Source organism: Tasmannia lanceolata, unplaced genomic scaffold (assembly GCF_043159265.1).
Source record: "Tasmannia lanceolata isolate RefF3 unplaced genomic scaffold, GAP_Taslan_0.1 ptg000023l, whole genome shotgun sequence".
NCBI lineage: Eukaryota > Viridiplantae > Streptophyta > Magnoliopsida > Canellales > Winteraceae > Tasmannia > Tasmannia lanceolata.
The window spans coordinates 6,147,749-6,168,200 of NW_027518700.1; the positions used below are offsets into that span (position 1 = coordinate 6,147,749).

The 20,452-nt window shown below is 38.2% G+C and overlaps 2 protein-coding genes across 3 annotated transcripts in view; both read left to right on the forward strand.

Annotated features, from left to right (window-relative positions):
• Positions 1-13,292, forward strand: part of LOC143856543 (P-loop containing nucleoside triphosphate hydrolases superfamily protein) — a 52,370-nt gene extending 39,078 nt beyond the window's left edge. For both annotated transcript variants that reach the window (XM_077366795.1, XM_077366796.1), the window contains 6 exons: positions 5,409-5,615; positions 5,784-5,873; positions 5,973-6,113; positions 6,993-7,090; positions 9,494-9,572; positions 12,714-13,292. In XM_077366795.1, coding sequence (XP_077222910.1) covers positions 5,409-5,615; positions 5,784-5,873; positions 5,973-6,113; positions 6,993-7,090; positions 9,494-9,572; positions 12,714-12,953 — 855 coding nt within the window. In that variant the 3' untranslated portion in view covers positions 12,954-13,292. The remainder of the gene's footprint in view (positions 1-5,408; positions 5,616-5,783; positions 5,874-5,972; positions 6,114-6,992; positions 7,091-9,493; positions 9,573-12,713) is intronic.
• Positions 13,293-15,233: 1,941 nt separating this feature from the next.
• Positions 15,234-19,601, forward strand: LOC143856328 (APO protein 2, chloroplastic-like). Its single transcript, XM_077366521.1, has 3 exons — positions 15,234-15,646; positions 16,810-17,168; positions 18,278-19,601. The coding sequence occupies exons 1-3, from the start codon at positions 15,479-15,481 to the stop codon at positions 19,104-19,106; spliced, it is 1,356 nt and encodes a 451-aa protein (XP_077222636.1). The 5' UTR covers positions 15,234-15,478; the 3' UTR covers positions 19,107-19,601.
• The last annotated feature ends 851 nt before the right edge of the window (positions 19,602-20,452 follow it).

Here is a 20,452-nt window from a genome sequence, read left to right on the forward strand (position 1 = left end):
TCTTTCTATCCCTAATCTCATTTCTAACATGGTATCAGAGCAAAGTTCCTAGGGAAGAAAGAAGAAGGGTTCTATCCATCACGTCATTACCTCTCTCTATCTCTCGTCTTTTTGCGTATAGCGTTGTTGTGGTTTTTCTTTTCCTCGGTTCCCTTTTGTTTTCAGAAATCTCTCTCCTCCTAAATCCTCTCCCTAAATATCTCTTTCAAATCCATCTTTTTCTCTTTGTTTTCTCTATGCGCAAACTCTCCCACGCTGTTTTGTGTGTCCGTAACCCTTGATTTCTTTTCTTTCCTTATCCAACTCCCTAAAATCTCACTCTTTCTCTTTCATTTCATCAAACTCATTTCATGTAAACCCATTTTGGGTTCTCCTCCACTCCAAATCTCTCTTTATTTTCTCTTTTCTATATCTTTTTGGCCTATGGTCTTTGTCTTCTCATCTCATCTTCAAAGTGCACCCCAATTGTTTGATGAAATGTCTCAAAGCGGTTTTGCACCTTGCTTGTCTTCTTTTCGTGGCAAGTTGAAGGCCTTCGGTCTCAACTTGAGGGGGAGTGTTGTCTTGTATTGTTTTTTGTCGTTCTCTTGTGCTTGTCTTGTTGTTGTCTTCTTGTCATCTCTTTTTTTACATTGTCTTCTATGTATTGTTTTCTGTCTTTTATGTAGTTCTTCAATGCACACACCAATTATTTGCTCAAATGTCTAAGAGAGGTGTAGTGCCTTGTTTGTCTTCGTTTCTTTGTCTTCTTCAAAGCACAGACCAAGTGTTCGATGAAATGTCCGAGAGAGGTGTAGTGCCTTGGTGGTCTTCGTTTTTCGTTGCAAGTTGAAGTATTCAACCTTCAACTTGAGGGGGAGTGTTGTCATATTTTTCTTGGAGTTATTCCTTTCTCTTGATGTTGTCTTTTCTTAGTATTGTCTTCTTAGTGGAGTGTTGTTATGTTGTTGTGTTGTCTTTTCTTGAGGGAGAGTGTTATCGACTTCTCTTTATGATCTTCGTTCATCCCCTTGGAGGTTTTTATCGTCTTCTTTATTGTCTTTACTTGTCTTGTCCGGCTCATGTAGTTTTGCCCGAGGGGGAGTGTTATTGTAGTCTCCTCACGTTCTTCGTCATGTGTCTTCTCTTTCATGTCTTCTCTGGGCGTAGTTTTACGCATTAGTTTCCGGCTTTATGCCTTATCTCTTCGTGTTTTCCGGCTTTATGCCTTATCTCTTACAGGCGACGGTTTCAGTTTTCCCGTCGATCTTATCTCTCGACGATGGTTTCCCATTGTTGGGTTGGTTATCGTATCCCTCCTTTTCCGGGCGATGGCTTCCATATCCATCGTTGACCGGCTCTCTTACAGGTGACAGTCTTTTTTCGCTGACCTCCCATTTCCGGATGATGGTTTCCCCATCGTTGGTCGGCTCTTTTTAGGCGACGATGTTCATGCCGTCGACCTTGTCTCCAGACGATGGTTTTCCCATTGTTGGTTGGTTATCTTCTCCCTCCTTTTCCGGGCGATAGCTTCCATATCCATCGTTGGCCGGGTCTATTACAAGCGACGATATTTTCTCGCCGACCTCCCTTTTTCGGACGATGGTTTCCCCATCGTTGGTCGGCTCTTTTTAGGCAATGATATTCATACCGTCGACGTAGTTTCCGGACGATGGTGTCCCCATCGTTGGTTGGTTATCCTTTTTTCTCTCTCTATCCCTTCTCTCCAGGCGACGATTTTCTCGTCGACCTTGTCTCCGATGGTTTCCCCATCGGTTGTTATCCTCTTCACTTGGCGTTGTGCTGCTTCGCCGATGTTCGCTGTGCGCACCTTTGGGGTGCTCCTTTTGCTTGATGGATCGTAGTTCCTGCCATAGTGCCTCCATTACTCTTGATATGCGGATCTGTTCGCCGACTCTCATTCAGGGGAGGCCCTGTTTGATCGCTCTGGCCGTTGTGCTACTTCAGGGGAGCTGCTCTTTTTCATGGCCACTGTTGTCCTTCTTAGTATTATGCTTTCATTATGTATTCACCACACTAGCTTGAGGAGAGTTATACCAAGCTGGATGTGTGTATGGGCTTATTGTACTTTTTTTATGTATGGTCTTTTTATGGTACTTTTTAGTTGTTGTTGTAGTTCTTTGTAGCAAGCTGGAGCTTTATAGTATGTACACTCCTGCTTGAGGGGGAGTGTTGAATAACATGTATTAGAGGTAGTTTAGTCATTACTTATAGTGCATAGGGTATTGTAATCATTGTACATTGTTGCTCTAGTTTGGGCTATATATACATCATTTACATGAGGAGCTCCCTAGTGGAGACTCCCATATCTCTACTCCTCTTCTTCTTTCTATTTCTAACCTAATCTCATTTCTAACACTCCTCAACAATCAACAACAATTTTTAATGACATCATCTTTACAGTTAGTGACATGAAGCACCTTATCGCTGCAAGATCGCCTATGACTGATATTGGATTCTCTGCCTCAAATTGAAGCTCTTGAGGAAAGATAGGCACATGCTGCACTTCAAGCTGCCAACAAATAAGATGTGCATGATTACTATTTGTAAGTCCAAGGGTTCCCATGGGTTTAATCATTCACCTTACCTTCTTGTTTTGATGCTAGCAAACTAAATTGATTAGCATTTATGGATTGATGTGTTGCTTTGAGGTGTTGTGTTATATATAGGATTTTCATGTCATATTCGCCATTACACAACTCTTCTCAACACATGACTTGTGGATCAAGAAGCAAAGGAACCAAGAGCTTGCACCTACATTGGAGACATCAACATTTGGAGATGTTCTATTCAAGGAGCTCAACATGAAGATCCCACAAGTTCCTAGCAAGTGTCAAGAAGGAGCTTGGAGTTGAACATGCCATTGATGACACCTCATGCACCTTGCAACATGCATTGGAGATTGGAGAAGAAGTCACAAGAGCCAAATCAGTTGGAGAAGTTCACTCACAAGCCAAAGAAGTCCAAGAAAGTGCGAAGGAGCAAAGACATTCCAAGAAGACCATGGTATACACTTTTAGAATGTATTTGGAGTCCTCTTGATTTTATGTTAAATGCACTTTCAAAAGGTTTTCAAATGGTTTTCATACTTAATTTTCTACATCTTTGAAAACCACCAACACGCCCAAAAATGTGTTTGAAAACCTAGGACTTAAGTCCAAAGACCATGGCCCAAACTCCCTAAGCTTTAAAGTAAAAATGGAATTTTAACCAGGGCCGGGAGACCGGGCGACCGCAGCAAGTTTGCTGGAATTCCAGCACTTGCGAAAAAATAGCGGGCCGGTCGACCGGGTCAAGCCGGGCAACCACAGATATGTCTGTTTCAAATAGAACATTCTGTCATGGGTTTGGGCGGGCGACTGCCGTGGGTCAGTCGACCGCGGATTGGTTTTTGAGCCGAATTTTTGAGCGAACAGGTAGCCCTCGCCGGACGACCGCGACGGTAAGAAATTTGAAAATAAAAAAGGCGCCCGATAAGGGCGGGCGACCGAGATAGCTCGGTCGACCGCTGCGGTCGAGCAAACTAGCTGTTGGCGCGTTATCAGTTTGACTTTTTCAAGCCAGTTATTTACAGTTTTACCCCAAACGGTCATATTTTCAAATACACTATATATATATATATATATATATATCATTAAAACCCATCTCTACAAGCTTTTGAACAATTTAGAAAGATCAAATCCCATTTTCCTTGAGCTAAAACCTTCTATCAAAAGCTAAAACCTCTTTGATCTTGCATTTGCATATTCTATCAAGAGGTACTCCATAGGCTTTACATTTTATCTTTCCTTGGAGTGTTGGTGAGCTATCAAGGTTTGTAATCCGCCTATCTAAGTGGCAAGAGAGTTTTTTTTTTTTTTTTTCTTCATTGTATTTGAGGGTCTCCTCTTCGTCCCGGTAACAAAGGTGAAGACATTGTGAGGATCTCCTCTTCGGCCCGGTAACAAAGGTGAAGACATTGTGAGGGTCTACTCTTCGGCCCGTTAAAAAAGGAGAAGACGTTGTAAGAGGGTGTGATCCCTCGCCAAGGCTTTGTGCAGAAAGGGTGTGTCCGCTTTGGAGTTGGAGAAGTCGGGTCTACGGCTTGGAGATTCGCCCGTTGAAGAATCTCATCATTTTTAGTGGAGATCCTAATGAGGTTAAACTTGGAAGAGTGGAGTAGGTCTTGTGATAGACCGAACCACTATAAATCTTGTGCCTTGTGGATTGCTTCTCTTCTCCTTCTTCTTTTGCACTTTGTGGTGATTGGTAATCTCTAACCTTTCTTGTATTTATGTTTTTATTAAAACAAGGGTTAGGGTAAATAAGCTTAAAGTAATATCTAAACCCTAAATTTCATTATCTTGATTATTTGAACAAAGGTTAGACTATAAATGCTTAATTAGTAATTTGATTTTATTAATACATTTAATTAAGCCCAAAATCTTTAATTGACCAATTCACCCCCCCTCTTGGGTTGTCACACCTGTATTTCACTATTATATACCTTGTAAGAGAAGTAATTACTAGCCACTCAACATCTTATGCTAAGTATCAGGTATACCTATGATATGTTACATATCTGGCAACAATCTTCAAAGTATTCATGCTACATATTTTCTTTCCTAGATCTTCCTTGTTCTTCTCCTTAGTAAAATTCTTCTTGCTTAGCCATTTCTTTTTATTTCTTTTTCTTTTTTATTGAATTCCGTTATCTCATTCCTTTCAAGTCTTGTGTTTTCTTATGCACTTTTTTGATGACTCTTGTTTGAAGTAGTTTGTTTAGTGGCTCTTCTATCGTGTGTCTTTATGGAAAAATGACTTTGAGAGAAGCTTTTGGTGATTATCTCTGAAGCGGTCTGAGTTATTCGAGCAGTTACACATGACAACCCACCCGCAGGCCGTAGTTGATTTCACTTGGCTAATGATGGGTTTCAGTTGCATCTTATATATTATAGCTTTTGTGCTAGTTTTTTCTTCTGTTCGGCGGTTTATGTGCTAGCTTTGGTATGGATTGCCTGTAAATTTTCCTTTTATTTTATTACACAAGGGTGCTATTTCCATTTCACTTTGATGTTATTTGCGAGGCTTAGTTTAATAATTTGGGCATATGTGGCATTTGGTCTGAATCTGATGTCAATTTTTCAATGAAGGTTGGTGATTTTGTTTTATTAATTTCACTTGCATGTTACTTTTCTACCTAAAGAGTTTTTTTCTCTTAGTTGATATTTATTTAAATGTTTAAACTTACAATCTAGTTGCAGATGCTCCTTTCTCTTCAATTCTTGCTATTGTGTACCATGCTAACTATAGTGTGGTATACTTTATCATCATCCCCATGCTCAGATAACTCTAGTATTATTTCTAAATGCAAAGGTGGACATTTATTTTTGAATTCTTTCTGACATTCCTTTCTGTTGAGCATTAAGGCAGACAACCGGAAACTAGAAGTTTGTGTATTTGAGATGGAGGCAAAGATTGCTTCCTTGGAAGAGGATTTGGTCGCTGCAACAAAAGAAAAGGAAGAAGCCTTCGTAAGAAATGAAATCGTAGCTTCTGAATTGGATACAATATCCAACAAGTTTAGCGCGGCAAACTCAGAACTGGACATGTTCCACAGAGAAGCTGCTATGATGGTATGTTGTTTCGGTTTTTGGACTGACATTCCAGTTTCACTTGGGTTTCATTAGCTTGTAAATCAACTTCTTGCAAAGGAAAAAAACCATATTTCCAACACTTACCACCACATGAACACATTCTTTTCCTTAATTTTAACTTCATCGTAAGCTTATCTTTTCTTGCAGACACAAAAGTTGAGTGAATCTGAATCATCATGCCAAAACATGGAAAGTTCTATCAATTTGTTGTCACGAGAAAGAGAAGAGATGGCAATGGTAGTCAACAACAACTTTCCACATCATGTAGGCAAATCTCCAGTTTTCTTTCCTTAATGGAAGGTATATAAACATACAGACTTTATCTTTGACCTGCAGCAACTTACTGATGCCCTTCTAGAACGGGAGGAGGAGCAGGCAATATGGCGCGCTAAAGAGAAAGCTTCCCTTCAATCCATTACTGAGAAATCAAAGTTGTTCAGTGCTGAGATTTCTATGTTATCAAAAGAAATATCAGAGGTACTTTACAAATTTATGGATGCATGCTTTTGCCTTTTCCTAGCATGTGGCTTACAGACATGCACGTATAGACAAATCGATCAATTTTGTGGTGAAATGTTTATGGATGGAAACATTTTTATTGACAATTTTTTGGTGACTGGTTTGATGTTTTTCCACTCAGTTCTCATAATATAGTACCAACTAGTCAAATGCATATGGTTATACTTTGTTCATTTTGAAATGTTCAGGGTTCAGAGCTTTTGCCGAAACTAAACGACTGTGATTACAAGCGGAATGCACTGATGGCTGACAATGCCCATCTTACCATACACACTGGCTGTGCCTTTAATGCTTTGGAATTATGTGTCAGGTCCCACCTTGGATTGCCATGGCCAGAAAAAAAATGATATTACCAGAAGATATTAACTAACTAATCAAGGGCCTGCATGTGACTGGTCTAATCAGAGTCTTTTCGAGCTATTGCCATTCTAAGTGACTCCACGAAGTGGATGGTCCAGATGAATGATTGGACGCTCAGTGTGTATGGTGAGATGGGTTTCATGTTATGATGCATTTGTTGCATTTGATCATTCATCTTTACATAATGGCTTATTTTTAATCACTCTCCACTAGAGACTTCTCAATTATATTCATGTTTGGCTTCACATTATCCTCTTTGTAAGAGATTTCCTCCGTTCTTGTATTGGGATTCACTGTGCCAACCCCAACTAGTTATGGACAAAGGTTTAGTTGAGTTGAGTTGTGCTATTTGCATTCTAATTAGTAGTTTATTATAACAAAATCCAGAATTGTGTGGTTCCTACACTTTTGCTCATACTTGTTAGTGATATCTTTAATTTCATTTCTTATTTACTCAAAATAGTATATTTTATGTAGGTGAGGTGTGAGCTAGACTCATGTAGAGAAGAATGCAGGGTCTTAGGGGGAAGATTAACCTCCTCTGAGGAAAATGCAGAATGGGAGAGAGAATGCAGGTGAGTGTCGTTATTTCCTGGTTTGCTGATATCCCTCTTATTCAACTACATGTTTTGCATGTAACCATACATTAGTTCTTTCCTTTTACTTGTTGTGGAAGAATATAATGCTCTTGATGGGGCCACTTTTTACAACTCCATTTTTGTCAAATTCTACACCAATTTTACAATTGTGCACTGTAACTCTGACCAGATTGTTCCGCTTTTATTCGTTGACAGTGATGCAGGAGCAGACCTCACGAAGAAAGCTTCAAGGAGGAGTTTTATTATTTAAGCCATGTGTTGCTTTTTTCTTGAAAAAAAAATTTGTTCGTGTCTTGTTAGGTTTAAGTTGAGCGTGGGCTAGGTTTTATTTATTTGTTTATTTTAGTGGTGGGGACCATCATTGCATTTTATAACTTAAATAAATTAAGTTTAACGGTGGGGCCATTATTACACTTTATAACTTAAATCACTTTAGTTATAAAGGTGTGGGGCCTAGCACATAAGTGAAGCTTGTGGGGCCTATCACATAAGTGAAGTTTGATTCAAATCGTCTTTATTTTTTTGTTTTTTTGTTTTGGAGGGCTAGGATTAGTATAGAATGAAGGTTTGAGATTGGTTTTAGGGTTCTTGGATTCGATTAAAGGAGGGGACTGATTTTGGACAAAACAACTTGAGAAGAAGAGAAATTTGTCATGGGTTTTCTCGCCCAAACTGCTCTTGTAGCAGGAACCACCATTTCTTGGTGTTTTTCAGCCCATCTTTTGCTTGTTTTTTGCACAGATTTCTCTTTCTATTTTTATTTACATCAGATCTTTCCAGACCTATGTTTCTTGGCTTCGTCAAATTGGTGTCAGAGCCCATTTGACTGTATAATTCTTGCACGACCAATCCCCTAATAAGCTTAATGATGAACAAGATTCCTTCTAATCCACATAGTCAGATGGATGGGTGCCAAATGATCTGCATATATGTTTCCATGTTGCAAATAAAAGATGTGTGCACATTTCAGCTTTCAGGAAATCATCATATTTTTATTTCAATGCTCCATCCTACTACTATTTTACCAATTATAGACGCTTCCAGTTTTCCATGAACAGATTTTGACCCCATTAGTAGTAGGATCCTTGCCTTGAGCTCCAAAATCCTTTAAGTTGGTCTAATTTCTTCCAAAATTTTATTGCATCTAGCTATGTAAGACTCACCATACCTACACCTCGAGCTCAAAACTGATATGGAGTTACCGTCTGGAAGGTGTTCTCCTCTACTTCCTTTGGTGTAGCTAAGTAATGCTGCATTTTATTCTCTCTCTAGCAGGTCCTTCTAATGATCTACAGCTTAGAATATTTCTTGCTTCTAGGGTTTGCTATTTTACAAGCTTTCGCAGACTATGTTTATTTTTTTTTCTTATAGTAAAACTTCATTTCAGACAACACTATCAAGCTCTATGTTACTTCGACGATGCAGACAAACTTTAACCTTGGAAGTTAATTAATAAGGTTAGTTAGTGGATTTTGAGAGGAAACTTCTCTTCAAAAGATATGTAGTAGCTAAGGAATGAGAGGCTTGTGCTCTATCACTATGTTACCAAATTCTAGTTTTCGTCCTTTTGGTATACATTTTGAATTATCAGCGGATTTCAATATGATCCATATAATCCACCACTATTAGATACAGCGTTAAACTGGTCATATTTTGCTCCTAACTCCATAAGTTACATGGCTTCACCTATATCGTTGTTGGTGCCCTTATCAATTCATTTTTCTTGGACCATTAGAAAAGCCGTATGTGAGGCAGTTGCAATGACATCACTCAAAAGTGATGTTGCTTTAACAAGGTATACCAGCATTATTATTGGAATTCATGAGGTTTGCAAGTTGATTTTGAGAGGAAGTTCCCCTTCAGGAGCCAAGTAGTCACTAGAGTAAGGACCTCTGCCACAAGACCAACAACATTGAGATTGAAAAGAAATATATTAAAGTAAATTCTAATACAAACTAGCAATGGACGTATGGACTTTATTGGTTTTAGATGCTTGGTGATTACATTTTGATTCATACGTGCTCTCTCCTTTGAATGAAATCTAGAGACTGACTCGAAATTGATTTTTAATACAAAATGATAACGGAGAAACATTGATGTACAAAATATTGCTACAGTTGGTGCACTGGATACCTACAAATGTGTTGCACATCATTAAAAAAAGAAGAAATGGAAATATTTTATTGCATCTGTATGTAACAGTGAATATCCTTTCTGGTTGGTAGTAGTGCGCATAAAGGAACTTAATTTGATTATCTTTTCATTTTTCATGTAACAATAATATATCTTTTTATTTTCATTTAGCAAGTATTATTGGCTGTGCTGATTCTTAAATTCAAGTTTCTTGCTAATCTGGTTAAATGACCTCCTCTCTTACAGCATGTCAAAGTCTTTAGAGATTGATCAACTAAGAAATGACCTAAAAGCTTTTGAAATTGAGCATGTTAAACATCACCATGTAAGTCTGGTTTCTTTTTGTTTTATTTAATAATAAGAACGTGCCATTAGTAGTATAAAAATAATAACAAGTTTGAGAAGCATTGCTGTTATTTTCTTCTTTTATGTATTTAAATTAGAAACTGAGTTGCTTTTGTTTGATCATCATCATGGACAATGTGGTTCTCAACATTCTTCGATGTAGATGCCGTTGTTTGAATAGATTGCCATTTCATTTTCATAAGCATTGTTTAGATTAAAACAAAATTGTACAATCACTTTAGCCAGTCCGAGACATCTATATATCTCTCTTTGTGCGTGTGGTGTTGAATTGTATTGATGTAATAAGCGTGTCTTATAAGGGCATTTTAGTCTTTTTGGTCTTTACTATTAATAATAGAGTCTAGGATCATGAGGTACAGCGCACACACATTTTTGCCTTTCTCCTCAAAACTCTGTCTTTCCTCCTTTGCTTTTCTCCTCTCTATTTCTCATACTAAATCTATCCAATATTTCTACTTCGTGTCTGAGTAGGTGATTGAAGACCAAAGCTTCTTGAGTCTATGAGTTCCTTCATCTTACCCTACTACTAAATGTAAGCAGTTGTACGACCAAAACCCTATACACTAGATTGAAATTGTATGTTCAGAAAGATGATGATTTAAGTGATTTTCTTGTTTTTTAAAGAGTTTTGAAGATTTCTACGATCAAACATGGTTAAAACTCATTTTTTATTCCTGAGAAAAATCAGATCTGTCAAATCTGATTATTATCTTGATGAAAGATTGTGTTTGGAGGGATTATCTGGAGCCTAATAACCCAATCCCATCTCTCCATCCCCCCTCCTATCCATGTAATCATAACCTCTAGTCCCTTTATCAGTTGCTAACAGGTATAGGTTCAGAAATGCATGGCACAATGGAGACTCCCCTATTCAGAGATCTATCAAAAATCTTGTCCCCTCACCCCTCCCTAGTCTAATCTAACTAGTGACCCATACATGGATCGAATAATACAAATGGACTTTCATGCACCCCAAACCTTTACCTGAAGGTGTTTTACTCTCCCAATCCGCCTAACCCTGCACATACTTGTCCCTATTAATTTTATGCCATATCTCTCCTCACTATCTCTCTACGGCCATTTACCCAACAATGCTTTCTTCCTCGCCCTTATTATTCCAAATCCAATGTAACCATGACACTTCGACACGCACACATTCTTTCAGTTCATAAGGTATTTAAGCTTCTTTTTGGCTCTACCTCCTTCCCATATGAGGTTTTTTTTTTTTTTGGTAAATTTTCAATTCATTTTGCCACCTTTGTGGGAATTTTATATAGGGACATAAAGTATGCCAAAAGGTCACCTTAATGAGAGTGATCCTTCCCCCGAACGATAAATACTTCTTTTACGAAGCAGCTAATTTCCTTTTATCATGACCTCTTCTGGATCCTAGAGGGATGTGTGATGTACTGCATGCCCCAAGGATAAATCCCAAATGATCAATTCCTCTTTTCTGCACCTAATGGCATTGCATATACCATCACCTCTTCATTATGCCTATTTATACCCACCAGCAAGCTCATTGAGAAATCAATTTTTAACCTTGATTTCATTTCAAACCATCTAAAATTTCTCGTCGACTTTTTTACTTCAACAATCTTGTTAAGGAAGACAAGGATGTCATCTGCGAACTGTAAATGAGATATAGGACAAGCATTTCTGCTAGGTTTTAACCATTTGATGAAGCCCCGCTCTTTCTCCCTAGATATATGAAGGCTAAGAGCTTCTGCCACCAAAAAGAAGAGATAAGGAGATAAGGGATCATCTTGTCTTATGCCTTATGAACTTGCAAAAAATCCAGCCAGGGCCTCAATCACTATGAAAGCAAACGCGTGTTGAAATACATGCATTTATCCACCCCATTTTTCACCAAACCCCATTTTTCCCTATATAAAGTCGATAAAAACTCAATCCAAATGATCATACGTTTTCTCCAAATCGATCTTGCAGATGGCAGCTTTCTCACCACTCCTTTTATTGGTTTCAATAACTTTGTAATGAGTATTCCGTCAAGGATTCGTCTACCTTTTACAAAGCCCCTTTGACTTGCATTATAATCCCCTCCATAACTTATTTCATCCTTATTGCTAATAGTTTGGGTAACATTTAATGCATTCTATGCATTAAACTGATAAGCATGATGTCCTTTAGCTCAATTGCCCATTCTGTGGATTAAGAGTAATGAAGTAGTATTCATTTCCTTTCCCAGCTTACATCTGCCTTTGGAATTCCAATAGCATGTTTTGAAATTGGGACATGGGTGACAAAGGTAGTCTTGGTTTCAGGTACGAGAAATTCTTTGGCCACGGTAGTCAGCTTGGAAGACCCAATGGTCATTTCAACAAACATTAAATCCTTCAAACCCAAAAATCAGAGAAAAATTCTCAAGGATGCTTGTAGATCCAACTATCGTTTCCTCTTCCTCGAAAATCCACCTTTTCATCAGGGTCAAATTGATTTTTGATTCAGTTGATCACCTCCTGCAATTAAATAATCATATTTTAAACATATCCACGTCTCCAAATTTTATAGTTGTTTGGTTCTTTCTATGTAAGCTTAGATAAGCATCTAATTGAAACCCAAACCCAAAAGGTATGGAGCATTGTATTACAACGAGGTCATGGTCTACTGAATTATCCGTCTGGTTTATGGGCCTTGCTCATCCAATACTTCAATTTGCATACCTATATCATACATGTATCTCCTGCCTTTACAGAACGTTAGATACCCTCACACCTCGATCCTTGTATGAGACCATGGCTTTGTCAAATTGACATGATTCAATTTTACTGGAATGATCTTGTCTTTCAGCAGTCAAATTAAAATTCTGTGAATTTTTTTGGAACTGTGAATAGATACAGGAAAAATGCACCACATTTAATCATGTCTGTTCACTTTTGACGTTGTATTTCACCAAAAAAACTAATCTGTACCTATACCCTGGCACCATAGATCCTGGATTTAAGCCAATAAGTACCCCTTTCAGTCACTTTTTATTGGAATTTGCATCAGTACTAACATTTATTTGCATATAGACTCCCTCACATGGTATTATTGCAGTAACTGTTCATCTAATATTTTTTTATATCTTGAATTACAGGTAGTGATTAACTATAATAAGGAGAAGGCAAAGCTTAGGCTGAGGCTCCGTTCGACCCAGTCAAGGTTAGATGCATTTCGAAGTAAACAGAAAGATTCATTAGATGAGATGGAGTTCATGGACAAAAAATTCAAGGAATCATCGGAAAATTTAAAAGATCAGCTGCGTTCATTTGCACACCAAGTTCTCGATCTCAAAAAGCAGCTAGTTGCAAGGAATAAATCAGACCAATGTGAATAATCATCGATTTTGTGAGCTGTGGTATGGAAATGTAAGTAGAACCTAGGACACTTATGATGGACTGTCCAATTTGAAATGGGTCGTGACCAAGGCATAGGTGGATCTATTGACATTGTTACTTGTAGCCATAAAATCTAATGGATCATCATGTATCTTTACGGAGTGCGCCAATGTACAAAATATCCTTCAAATTTTTGTTCATGAGGCTGTTTCAAAGTGCGTCACCCAAAATCAGCCCATTCACTTTAAGGTGAATGGCTGAGATTAGTCTAACTAAAAACCTGTTTTTTATTCTGCTGATTCAACAGAGGTGAAATTGACTGTTTGTTCTTTTGTCTACTCATGAGATATTATTGTAACAGATCCTAATAAAAAAATACAATCAACATGGCTTTTTGTTTGATAATTTCTTCTGTCTTCTAACCCTGTAGCCCTAAAATAATTTAAGTAGGATTAGTAGGACACAGTGATGGACAGCGTGATTTAAATTGGATTCGACGGATGATGAAATTTGCCCAAATTAGCTCTTGAGCTTGCAATTGGCTGCTGAAAATGGGTTGGATATAATCTTCAAATCGTTGAAAAACAATAATAGTCTGTAATTTTGAGATATCCATTTTGGATTTTGAGCACTGATTGTGAGCTCAAAACTAATTGTTGGACTCAAAATTAAACATCTATTTCAGTCCAATAATCAGTTTTGTACTTGCAATCCTTTTCAAAATCTAAAACAATCAGTGCCTGAAGAATAGTAAGAAAAATGCCTTTATAAAGAAGCATAGAACTCTAGGAGTGAAATGGAGAGAAGTGGAGGTTTAAGGAGGAAAATGATGATACATAAAGAAGCATGGAGTAATTAGAAAAAAAGAGACCATTAGATCATAAAATACCCAAATAAAAAGCTTAAGTTAGGGAAACCATCAATAGAAAAATAATGTAGAAAGCAAGTCCAGAGAATGGAAGAGGTGAACCTTAGGACTAATGGTAATTCCCTAAATTTATGAAAAACAGCCCTGAATCTCAAAATCATCCAGGAATAAAGCATAATTATCATTTTTTATTAATGATCTACTCAACTCAACTAAGCCTTTGTCCCAAACTAGTTGGGGTCGGCAAAAATATCATTACATCAGAAAATATCCAAATGAAGTATAAAAAGGCTAAAGTATAAGTAGCTGTGTGACTCTTTGCAGATGAGATAGATGGCATGAAATGCAGCATTGCCCCAAAACACATATTTATCACTTGCAAAGATCCCTAGTAATTATAAGGGCATGAGCAAAAGTAAATTCTACTAAAATGATGAGATTACCAAGGAAACTATAAAATAGATGACACATCATAACCATTGATGTGGCTTTAATGATCGGATGATAAGGACCATCCATACTGTGGGTCCTACTCTTTTACACTAGAAGGGGGGCTGTCCCAAGTAAAATAAAATAAAAAATGCAGGCGAATATATCATTTCCCACAGTAATATGTACATTTTTGGTGGGGTTTAGAATCAATTCCAGTCCAAAGTTGTTTCTAGATCTGGGAAGGAAAGCGGCCAAGTTCAACAATAATCAATTTTGGACTCTTAATCGATTATAAAAATCAAAATCCAAGATGTTTCTGTTACGCGGGTTATTATAGAGTGGAGAGGTTTTTTACACCATTTAACCGATCCATTGAAAACAATGATATCAATATATTGGCAAAAAAAATTGCCTTGTTATTCAGGAGATATTTAAGAAAGTCATTGTACACCTCTATGAGTCGGGTTCGGTTTTTCTTTTCTTTAAACCCGACTCTACGCAATTTCTTTAAAACCGACTCAATCGAAAAACCCGACCCAACCCAAGACCGATGATTTCTAAACCTGAACCGAGTTATTTTCGGCTCGGGTCGATGTAGGTCGCGTTTTACCAGACCGAAGTTGCAACCTGTTACAAACCCGGATCGGTTCGCAACGGTTTTGATCCTCTACTCAATTTCTTTAAAACCAACTCTACCCAATATTGGGTCGGGTTTTTCAACCTAAAACCCGAGCCAACCCAGGACCGATGATTTCTAAACCTGAACCAAGTTATTTTCGGGTCGGGTCAATGCAGGTCGCGTTTTACCAGACCCAAGTTGAACCCTAAGATTGACCCAATTTTTTTTCTGTCAACCCATGTTAACTCGGTCTATTCTCGATTCAACTCACCGAGTTTTTTATTCTTAAAATTGGCCACTAAATATCTTGTGAAAACTGAAAAATATAGAAGTGTCGATAAATAGATATTCTATCCATTGGCCTTACTGAAAAATATCAGTCCTTGTGTTTCTTTCTTTCATTTTTCTGGGTGCTTAATTTGGGCTTATTTTTTTCTTTTTCTGTTGTTCCTAAAACTTACTGGGCACCTTTTATTTTTGCAAGTTATTGCCTTGTTATTCAGTTTTGTGCTGCTTTTTTTTTTATTACTGCAAGGTGGTTTTCTTATCTGGTATTTTGTTTTGCAAATGAGTGATTCTGATAGCTTGGATTTCTGGTTTCAGTAATGGGTTCAGCTTCTGCCCAGTACCCAACTGGAATTAGTGCTCTTATGCATGGAAAATCTAGGGTTTTACCTCCCAAATTTGAGGTTCTAAGGGTTTCCAACCATTCAAAAGGGAAATCTCTGAAAACCAGCATGTGCCCAGGTTATGCTTCTATCCATTCTTCCAAGGTATGTTGAAATTTCCATTTTTAAACTTTTTTTTTTTCTGTATGTACATAATGGTTCATGAACTTTATTTCTTGTCTTTGTCTTATTGTGGGCACAAAACTTCCAATTTCAAACTTTGAATTGACAATGGTGTTCAGTTCCAGTTTTCAACCTTTACTTGATATTTTGTCAAAAATTTTGTTTGATAAACCCTTCATGTGTTAAAGAGGCACTTTTCCAAATAATTTGAAGGGACCCCTAACCTCATCTTAGCACTCCACAAATGGCTGTGGATCTGCAAACTAGAAAGAAGAGTCTTGCCTGAAATAAATGCATCTTTTCAGTGTAATTACTTTCTGACCCAATAATTTCTATTAGAATTTCAGAATGCACCACTTTGTCAATGGCTTTTGAGAAATAAAGATTGTTGGTTAGACGAATGAAACCACTTTAAACTATGCATAATGTGGAGCTTCACATGACACTGCACAGAGTCAACAATGGAAAAGTAAGGGGTAAGGGATCTCTCATCCATTGTCTGTGATCACTCTGTTAATTGGCAAGAAAGCATATCCTTGCCAATGTGAAACGCGATAACTTTTTGATTGAAACTCGTTGTCAAAAAAATGTGCGTGCCTGCGTGTATATATATTATGTATATGTATTTTATTTTATGTTATTTTTTGAATTGCATATTATGTATATGTATATATATATTGTTTGAATTTCTTTTTTTCTTTTTCTGAATGGTATTGTTTGAAATTCTTGTATGTTGTAGAGTCATATCCTAACTACACAGTTAGACTTATTGCTTTGTAAGTGATGACGATGTTTCCACTTTCTGGTTGTGTCATATTTGTATAAACTCATTAGTCTGATTTCTTGTGAAGCAAAAGATATTTCCCAACCCCAACATAAATAGTTTCCCAATTTATCATACCTCAGTAAAGTCATCCCAGCTTGATAAATTGCCCTCGTAGAATTATTCTTCTGCTTTCTCCATGGGTCTGACTCATAATATGATATACATTCTGGTGAAAATATTGATTTAGAATGTGAGAAATTGGTCCGTGTTATATTTCTCAAGAAGCTTCATGTTGTTCTCTTACATCCTAAGTATTATTGAGTTGTGCTGAAAGCCTTCACAAACTAATTAGTGAAACCTCTTTCGTCGCCTTTTGCAGCTTGATGTTAATGAATGTAAACTTTCATTGATGTTTAGACTACCCGCTCGAATTTCATGTTATCCCAATTCAAATATGTTGGTTATCAAAAGTAATTATCCCCAAAATGCGGATTTGCCTCGTTACTACTCAAAGAAGGAGAAGAAGCCATTTCCAATACCAGTAGTTGAACTCAGGCGTGCTGCGAGAGCAAGACAGAAGAGCAGCAAGGGCCAACCAAGGAAACCATTCCCACCTCCAAGAAATGGGATGCTGGTTCGGAGCCTGATACCAGTCGCGTATGAAGTGTTAAATGCAAGAGTCACCTTGATAAACTGTCTCAAGAAGCTTATGAAAGTGGTTCCAGTACACGCTTGCAAGTAATTTTCTGCCCAATTTCCTTTTATACTTTTAGCAAATGAAATCATATATGCAATTGTGAAGGAACTTCCTAGAATTTAATAATCTGATTCCACTGATCCGTTAATGGCAAAAAGTCAATGGAATGGAGTTGGTTTTACATTTTGAACAGTTGGTATTTCTGCCAATTATTTATATCTTTTTGATTTGTTAAGCTGTTCTTAAGACAGCATTGGTGTGTAGTAATTTTCTTAGAAGCAGGAATCTTCCCTCAGGGTGCCGCTCCCACCTCGGAACCTCGATTCGGCGCTCCTTGGGAAGGAGCTTCTAGGGAGCACGACTCCAAAGAGACGGGAACCGCTCTCATGACGCTCTCAGGCTGCTTCTATTACTCTATAAGTCCCACCATCACCAACTTCCTTACATTAAACTCCTCCAACTCTTCAAAGTACTTTATTGGAGCAAGTACAAAGGCTTGTGCATCTTCAGAAGGCATGAAGAACGAGTGCACGCAAGTGAAGATGGTGAAGATGGTTAGAAATTAGCTTTTAGATGTACTTAAATCTTGAAAGATACATATGAAAATGGTTAGAAACTATTAGTTTTTTATGTACTTGAATTTTGAAAGATATATAAAGAAAATATTACATACACGCTCCCATAACGCTCCCAAACTTAGCTCTTCTAGATCCCACGCTTCCCCGACTCCTCTCCCGCTCCCGCCCTCGCCCCGTACCCCACCCGCTTCGTGCTTCTAAGGTAATTTTCTCTAATATGAAGATTCTTGGAAATGCCCATCCTTGCTTTTTCAATTTCAGATGGCATTTTGAGGTTCTGACCAATGTCTTTTAGTTTTTCTATTTGACATGCCTGAAATATGATTTTCCAAAGTTTACATGCTTATGAACCATGTCGAACTGACTGAAAGCCACATCTTTAAAAGAAACCAGTTTTAATATAATCATTAGTTTCTAAAAAAACCCTACACCAGATGTTTGTGAAACCATTATCTACAATATATGCAGATATCGAATGGCCATGCATGGTTGTCGTATATTTGATAAAAAATTTCACCTTGGGGGACATCTTTGAACACTTGTGGTGACACTCTCCCAATGCATTTCTGCAGATGGTGCAACGAAATACATGTCGGGCCAGACGGGCACCCATTCAAATCTTGCAGAGGCCCAAGGGTGGAGGTACGCAAGGGTCTACATGAGTGGACGAAGGCAATCGTGGAAGATGTGCTAGTACCCATCGATTCCTACCATCTCTTTGACCGTCTTGGCAAGCGTCTTACCCACGGGGAGAGGTTCTCAATCCCCAGAGTCCCAGCACTAGTCGAGCTCTGCATCCAAGCTGGTGTCGATATGCCGGATCTCCCAACAAAGAGGAGGAGAAAGCCTGTCATATATGTTGGGAGGAGGGAGATCATTGACGCCAATGAGGACGACTTGCCAGAGTCCGAAACAGATCCCTTCAAAAAACCAATCTTAACTGAAATACCTGATTCGGGTATAGTCCCCCCAACGACTCCTGAAGAGACAGCATTGCTCTCCAAAAAAGCACTAGAAGCATGGGAAATGATGAGGGGAGGAGCCCTTAAGTTGATGAAGAAGTACTCGGTGAGGGTGTGTGGATACTGCCCTGAGGTGCATATAGGACCCAGTGGGCACAAGGCACAGAACTGTGGGGCCTACAAGCACCAACAGAGAAATGGGCAGCACGGGTGGCAGTCGGCGGTGCTTGATGATTTGATACCACCAAGGTATGTGTGGCACGTGCCGGACTTGGGGTCACCTTTAAAGAGGGAGCTAAGGCTCTTCTATGGGCAGGCCCCAGCAGTGGTGGAGATATGTGTGCAAGGGGGTGCTGTTGTTCCTGATCAGTACAAGCCAACCATGAGGTTGGATGTTGGAATCCCAAGTGATATTAGAGAAGCTGAGATGGTGATATGAATCCATGAAGTCTAAACTGTGAAGGCTTTGTTTCAAATTCTTTGTAAGAAGGAAGGCAGAAATCTGGGTCATGATATTGCATGCATATATGATTCCAAGATGAATTACTTGTAAGTGACAAATCAATATGCAAATAAACCTTTGTAAATCAAATGCTTAAGAAAGATTTGTCCCAAAACCAGCTGAGAATCTTGTTAAGAATGATCCATTTATCTATCAATTGTAAGGCCTTTGGTTCAAATACTTACAAGGAGGGAAGGCAGAAATCTAGAATGTTGAAATTCCATGCACATAATTTTCCAATATTAGAAAAGGAACAACTTGTCATTGACAAATCAATATTATTAACCCTTTGTAATTCAAATTCTCAGGAAAGATTTGGGTAAAAACTTGGTGAGAATCTTGTTATGAATGATCCACTAATTATTTGGCTGGGAAACACAAGACCTTTGTAATCTCTTGATTTAGATAAGTGATAATGCACATATTATGTCATTTTACAACTGGAAGTGAAGTACTTGAAACATCTTTTTCTTTTTTTTTATCCCTATCAATGTAAATTAAATTTGGACCCTTCATCTTGTGGGCCTCATAATTTTCAGACAGACCGACAATCACATTGACGGGCCCATCTGGTTGGATAATCAAACCAGATGGCACATTAAGAAAACCTCTTCAGATCTGAGGGTTAAGATCATCCCATGGAGATGATTTCTGGTCGAATAAATGGAGAAATTATATGGTGCCGTATTTTTTCTAAAAGTACAGTACGACCCACATCGTAGGATGATCCAAACCGTCCATTTAATGGGCCACAATGTAAATATGTTGTGCCCCAAAAATCATTACCGATCCGAACTCTCTGATCTATAGAAATTTCCGTAATGTGCAATCCCTCTATAGGTCGGAGGGTTAGGATCATCCTATGGAAATTATTTTTGGGGCACAACCTATTTACATTGTAGCTCATCAAATAAATGGTTGATCATCCTATGTGTGGGCCGTACCATACCTTTACAAAAAAAAATGGTTAGTTGGGCTCCACATCATATGATTACTCTGAATAAATGAATGGTTTGGATGATCCCATGTGAGTTCAACAGCCCTCTTTAAAAAACATACGTATAAGTTAGGGGTGCAACTCAGGTCGGGTCAACCCAAAGATCGTTTTTTTTTTTTTCCAACCAGAACCCGATCCAACCCAATTTCCAAGACAACAAGGTTCAACCCAACCCGACCTGAGTTCAACCCAAACCAACCCGAGTTTTTAAGCTTACAAAAAAATCATAAAAAATGTCGGATTTCACTCGGTCGGGTTGCCCAAACCCTCAACCCAACCCCGAACT

What these genes read in the sequence shown, in the direction of transcription:
- LOC143856328 (XM_077366521.1), top strand. Translation starts at nt 15,479, where the DNA reads ATGGGTTCAGCTTCTGCCCAGTACCCAACTGGAATTAGTGCTCTTATG. An exon ending in CTTCTATCCATTCTTCCAAG is followed by an intron (nt 15,647 to 16,809) that starts GTATGTTGAAAT and finishes CGCCTTTTGCAG; the next exon opens with CTTGATGTTAATGAATGTAA. An exon ending in GTTCCAGTACACGCTTGCAA is followed by an intron (nt 17,169 to 18,277) that starts GTAATTTTCTGC and finishes GCATTTCTGCAG; the next exon opens with ATGGTGCAACGAAATACATG.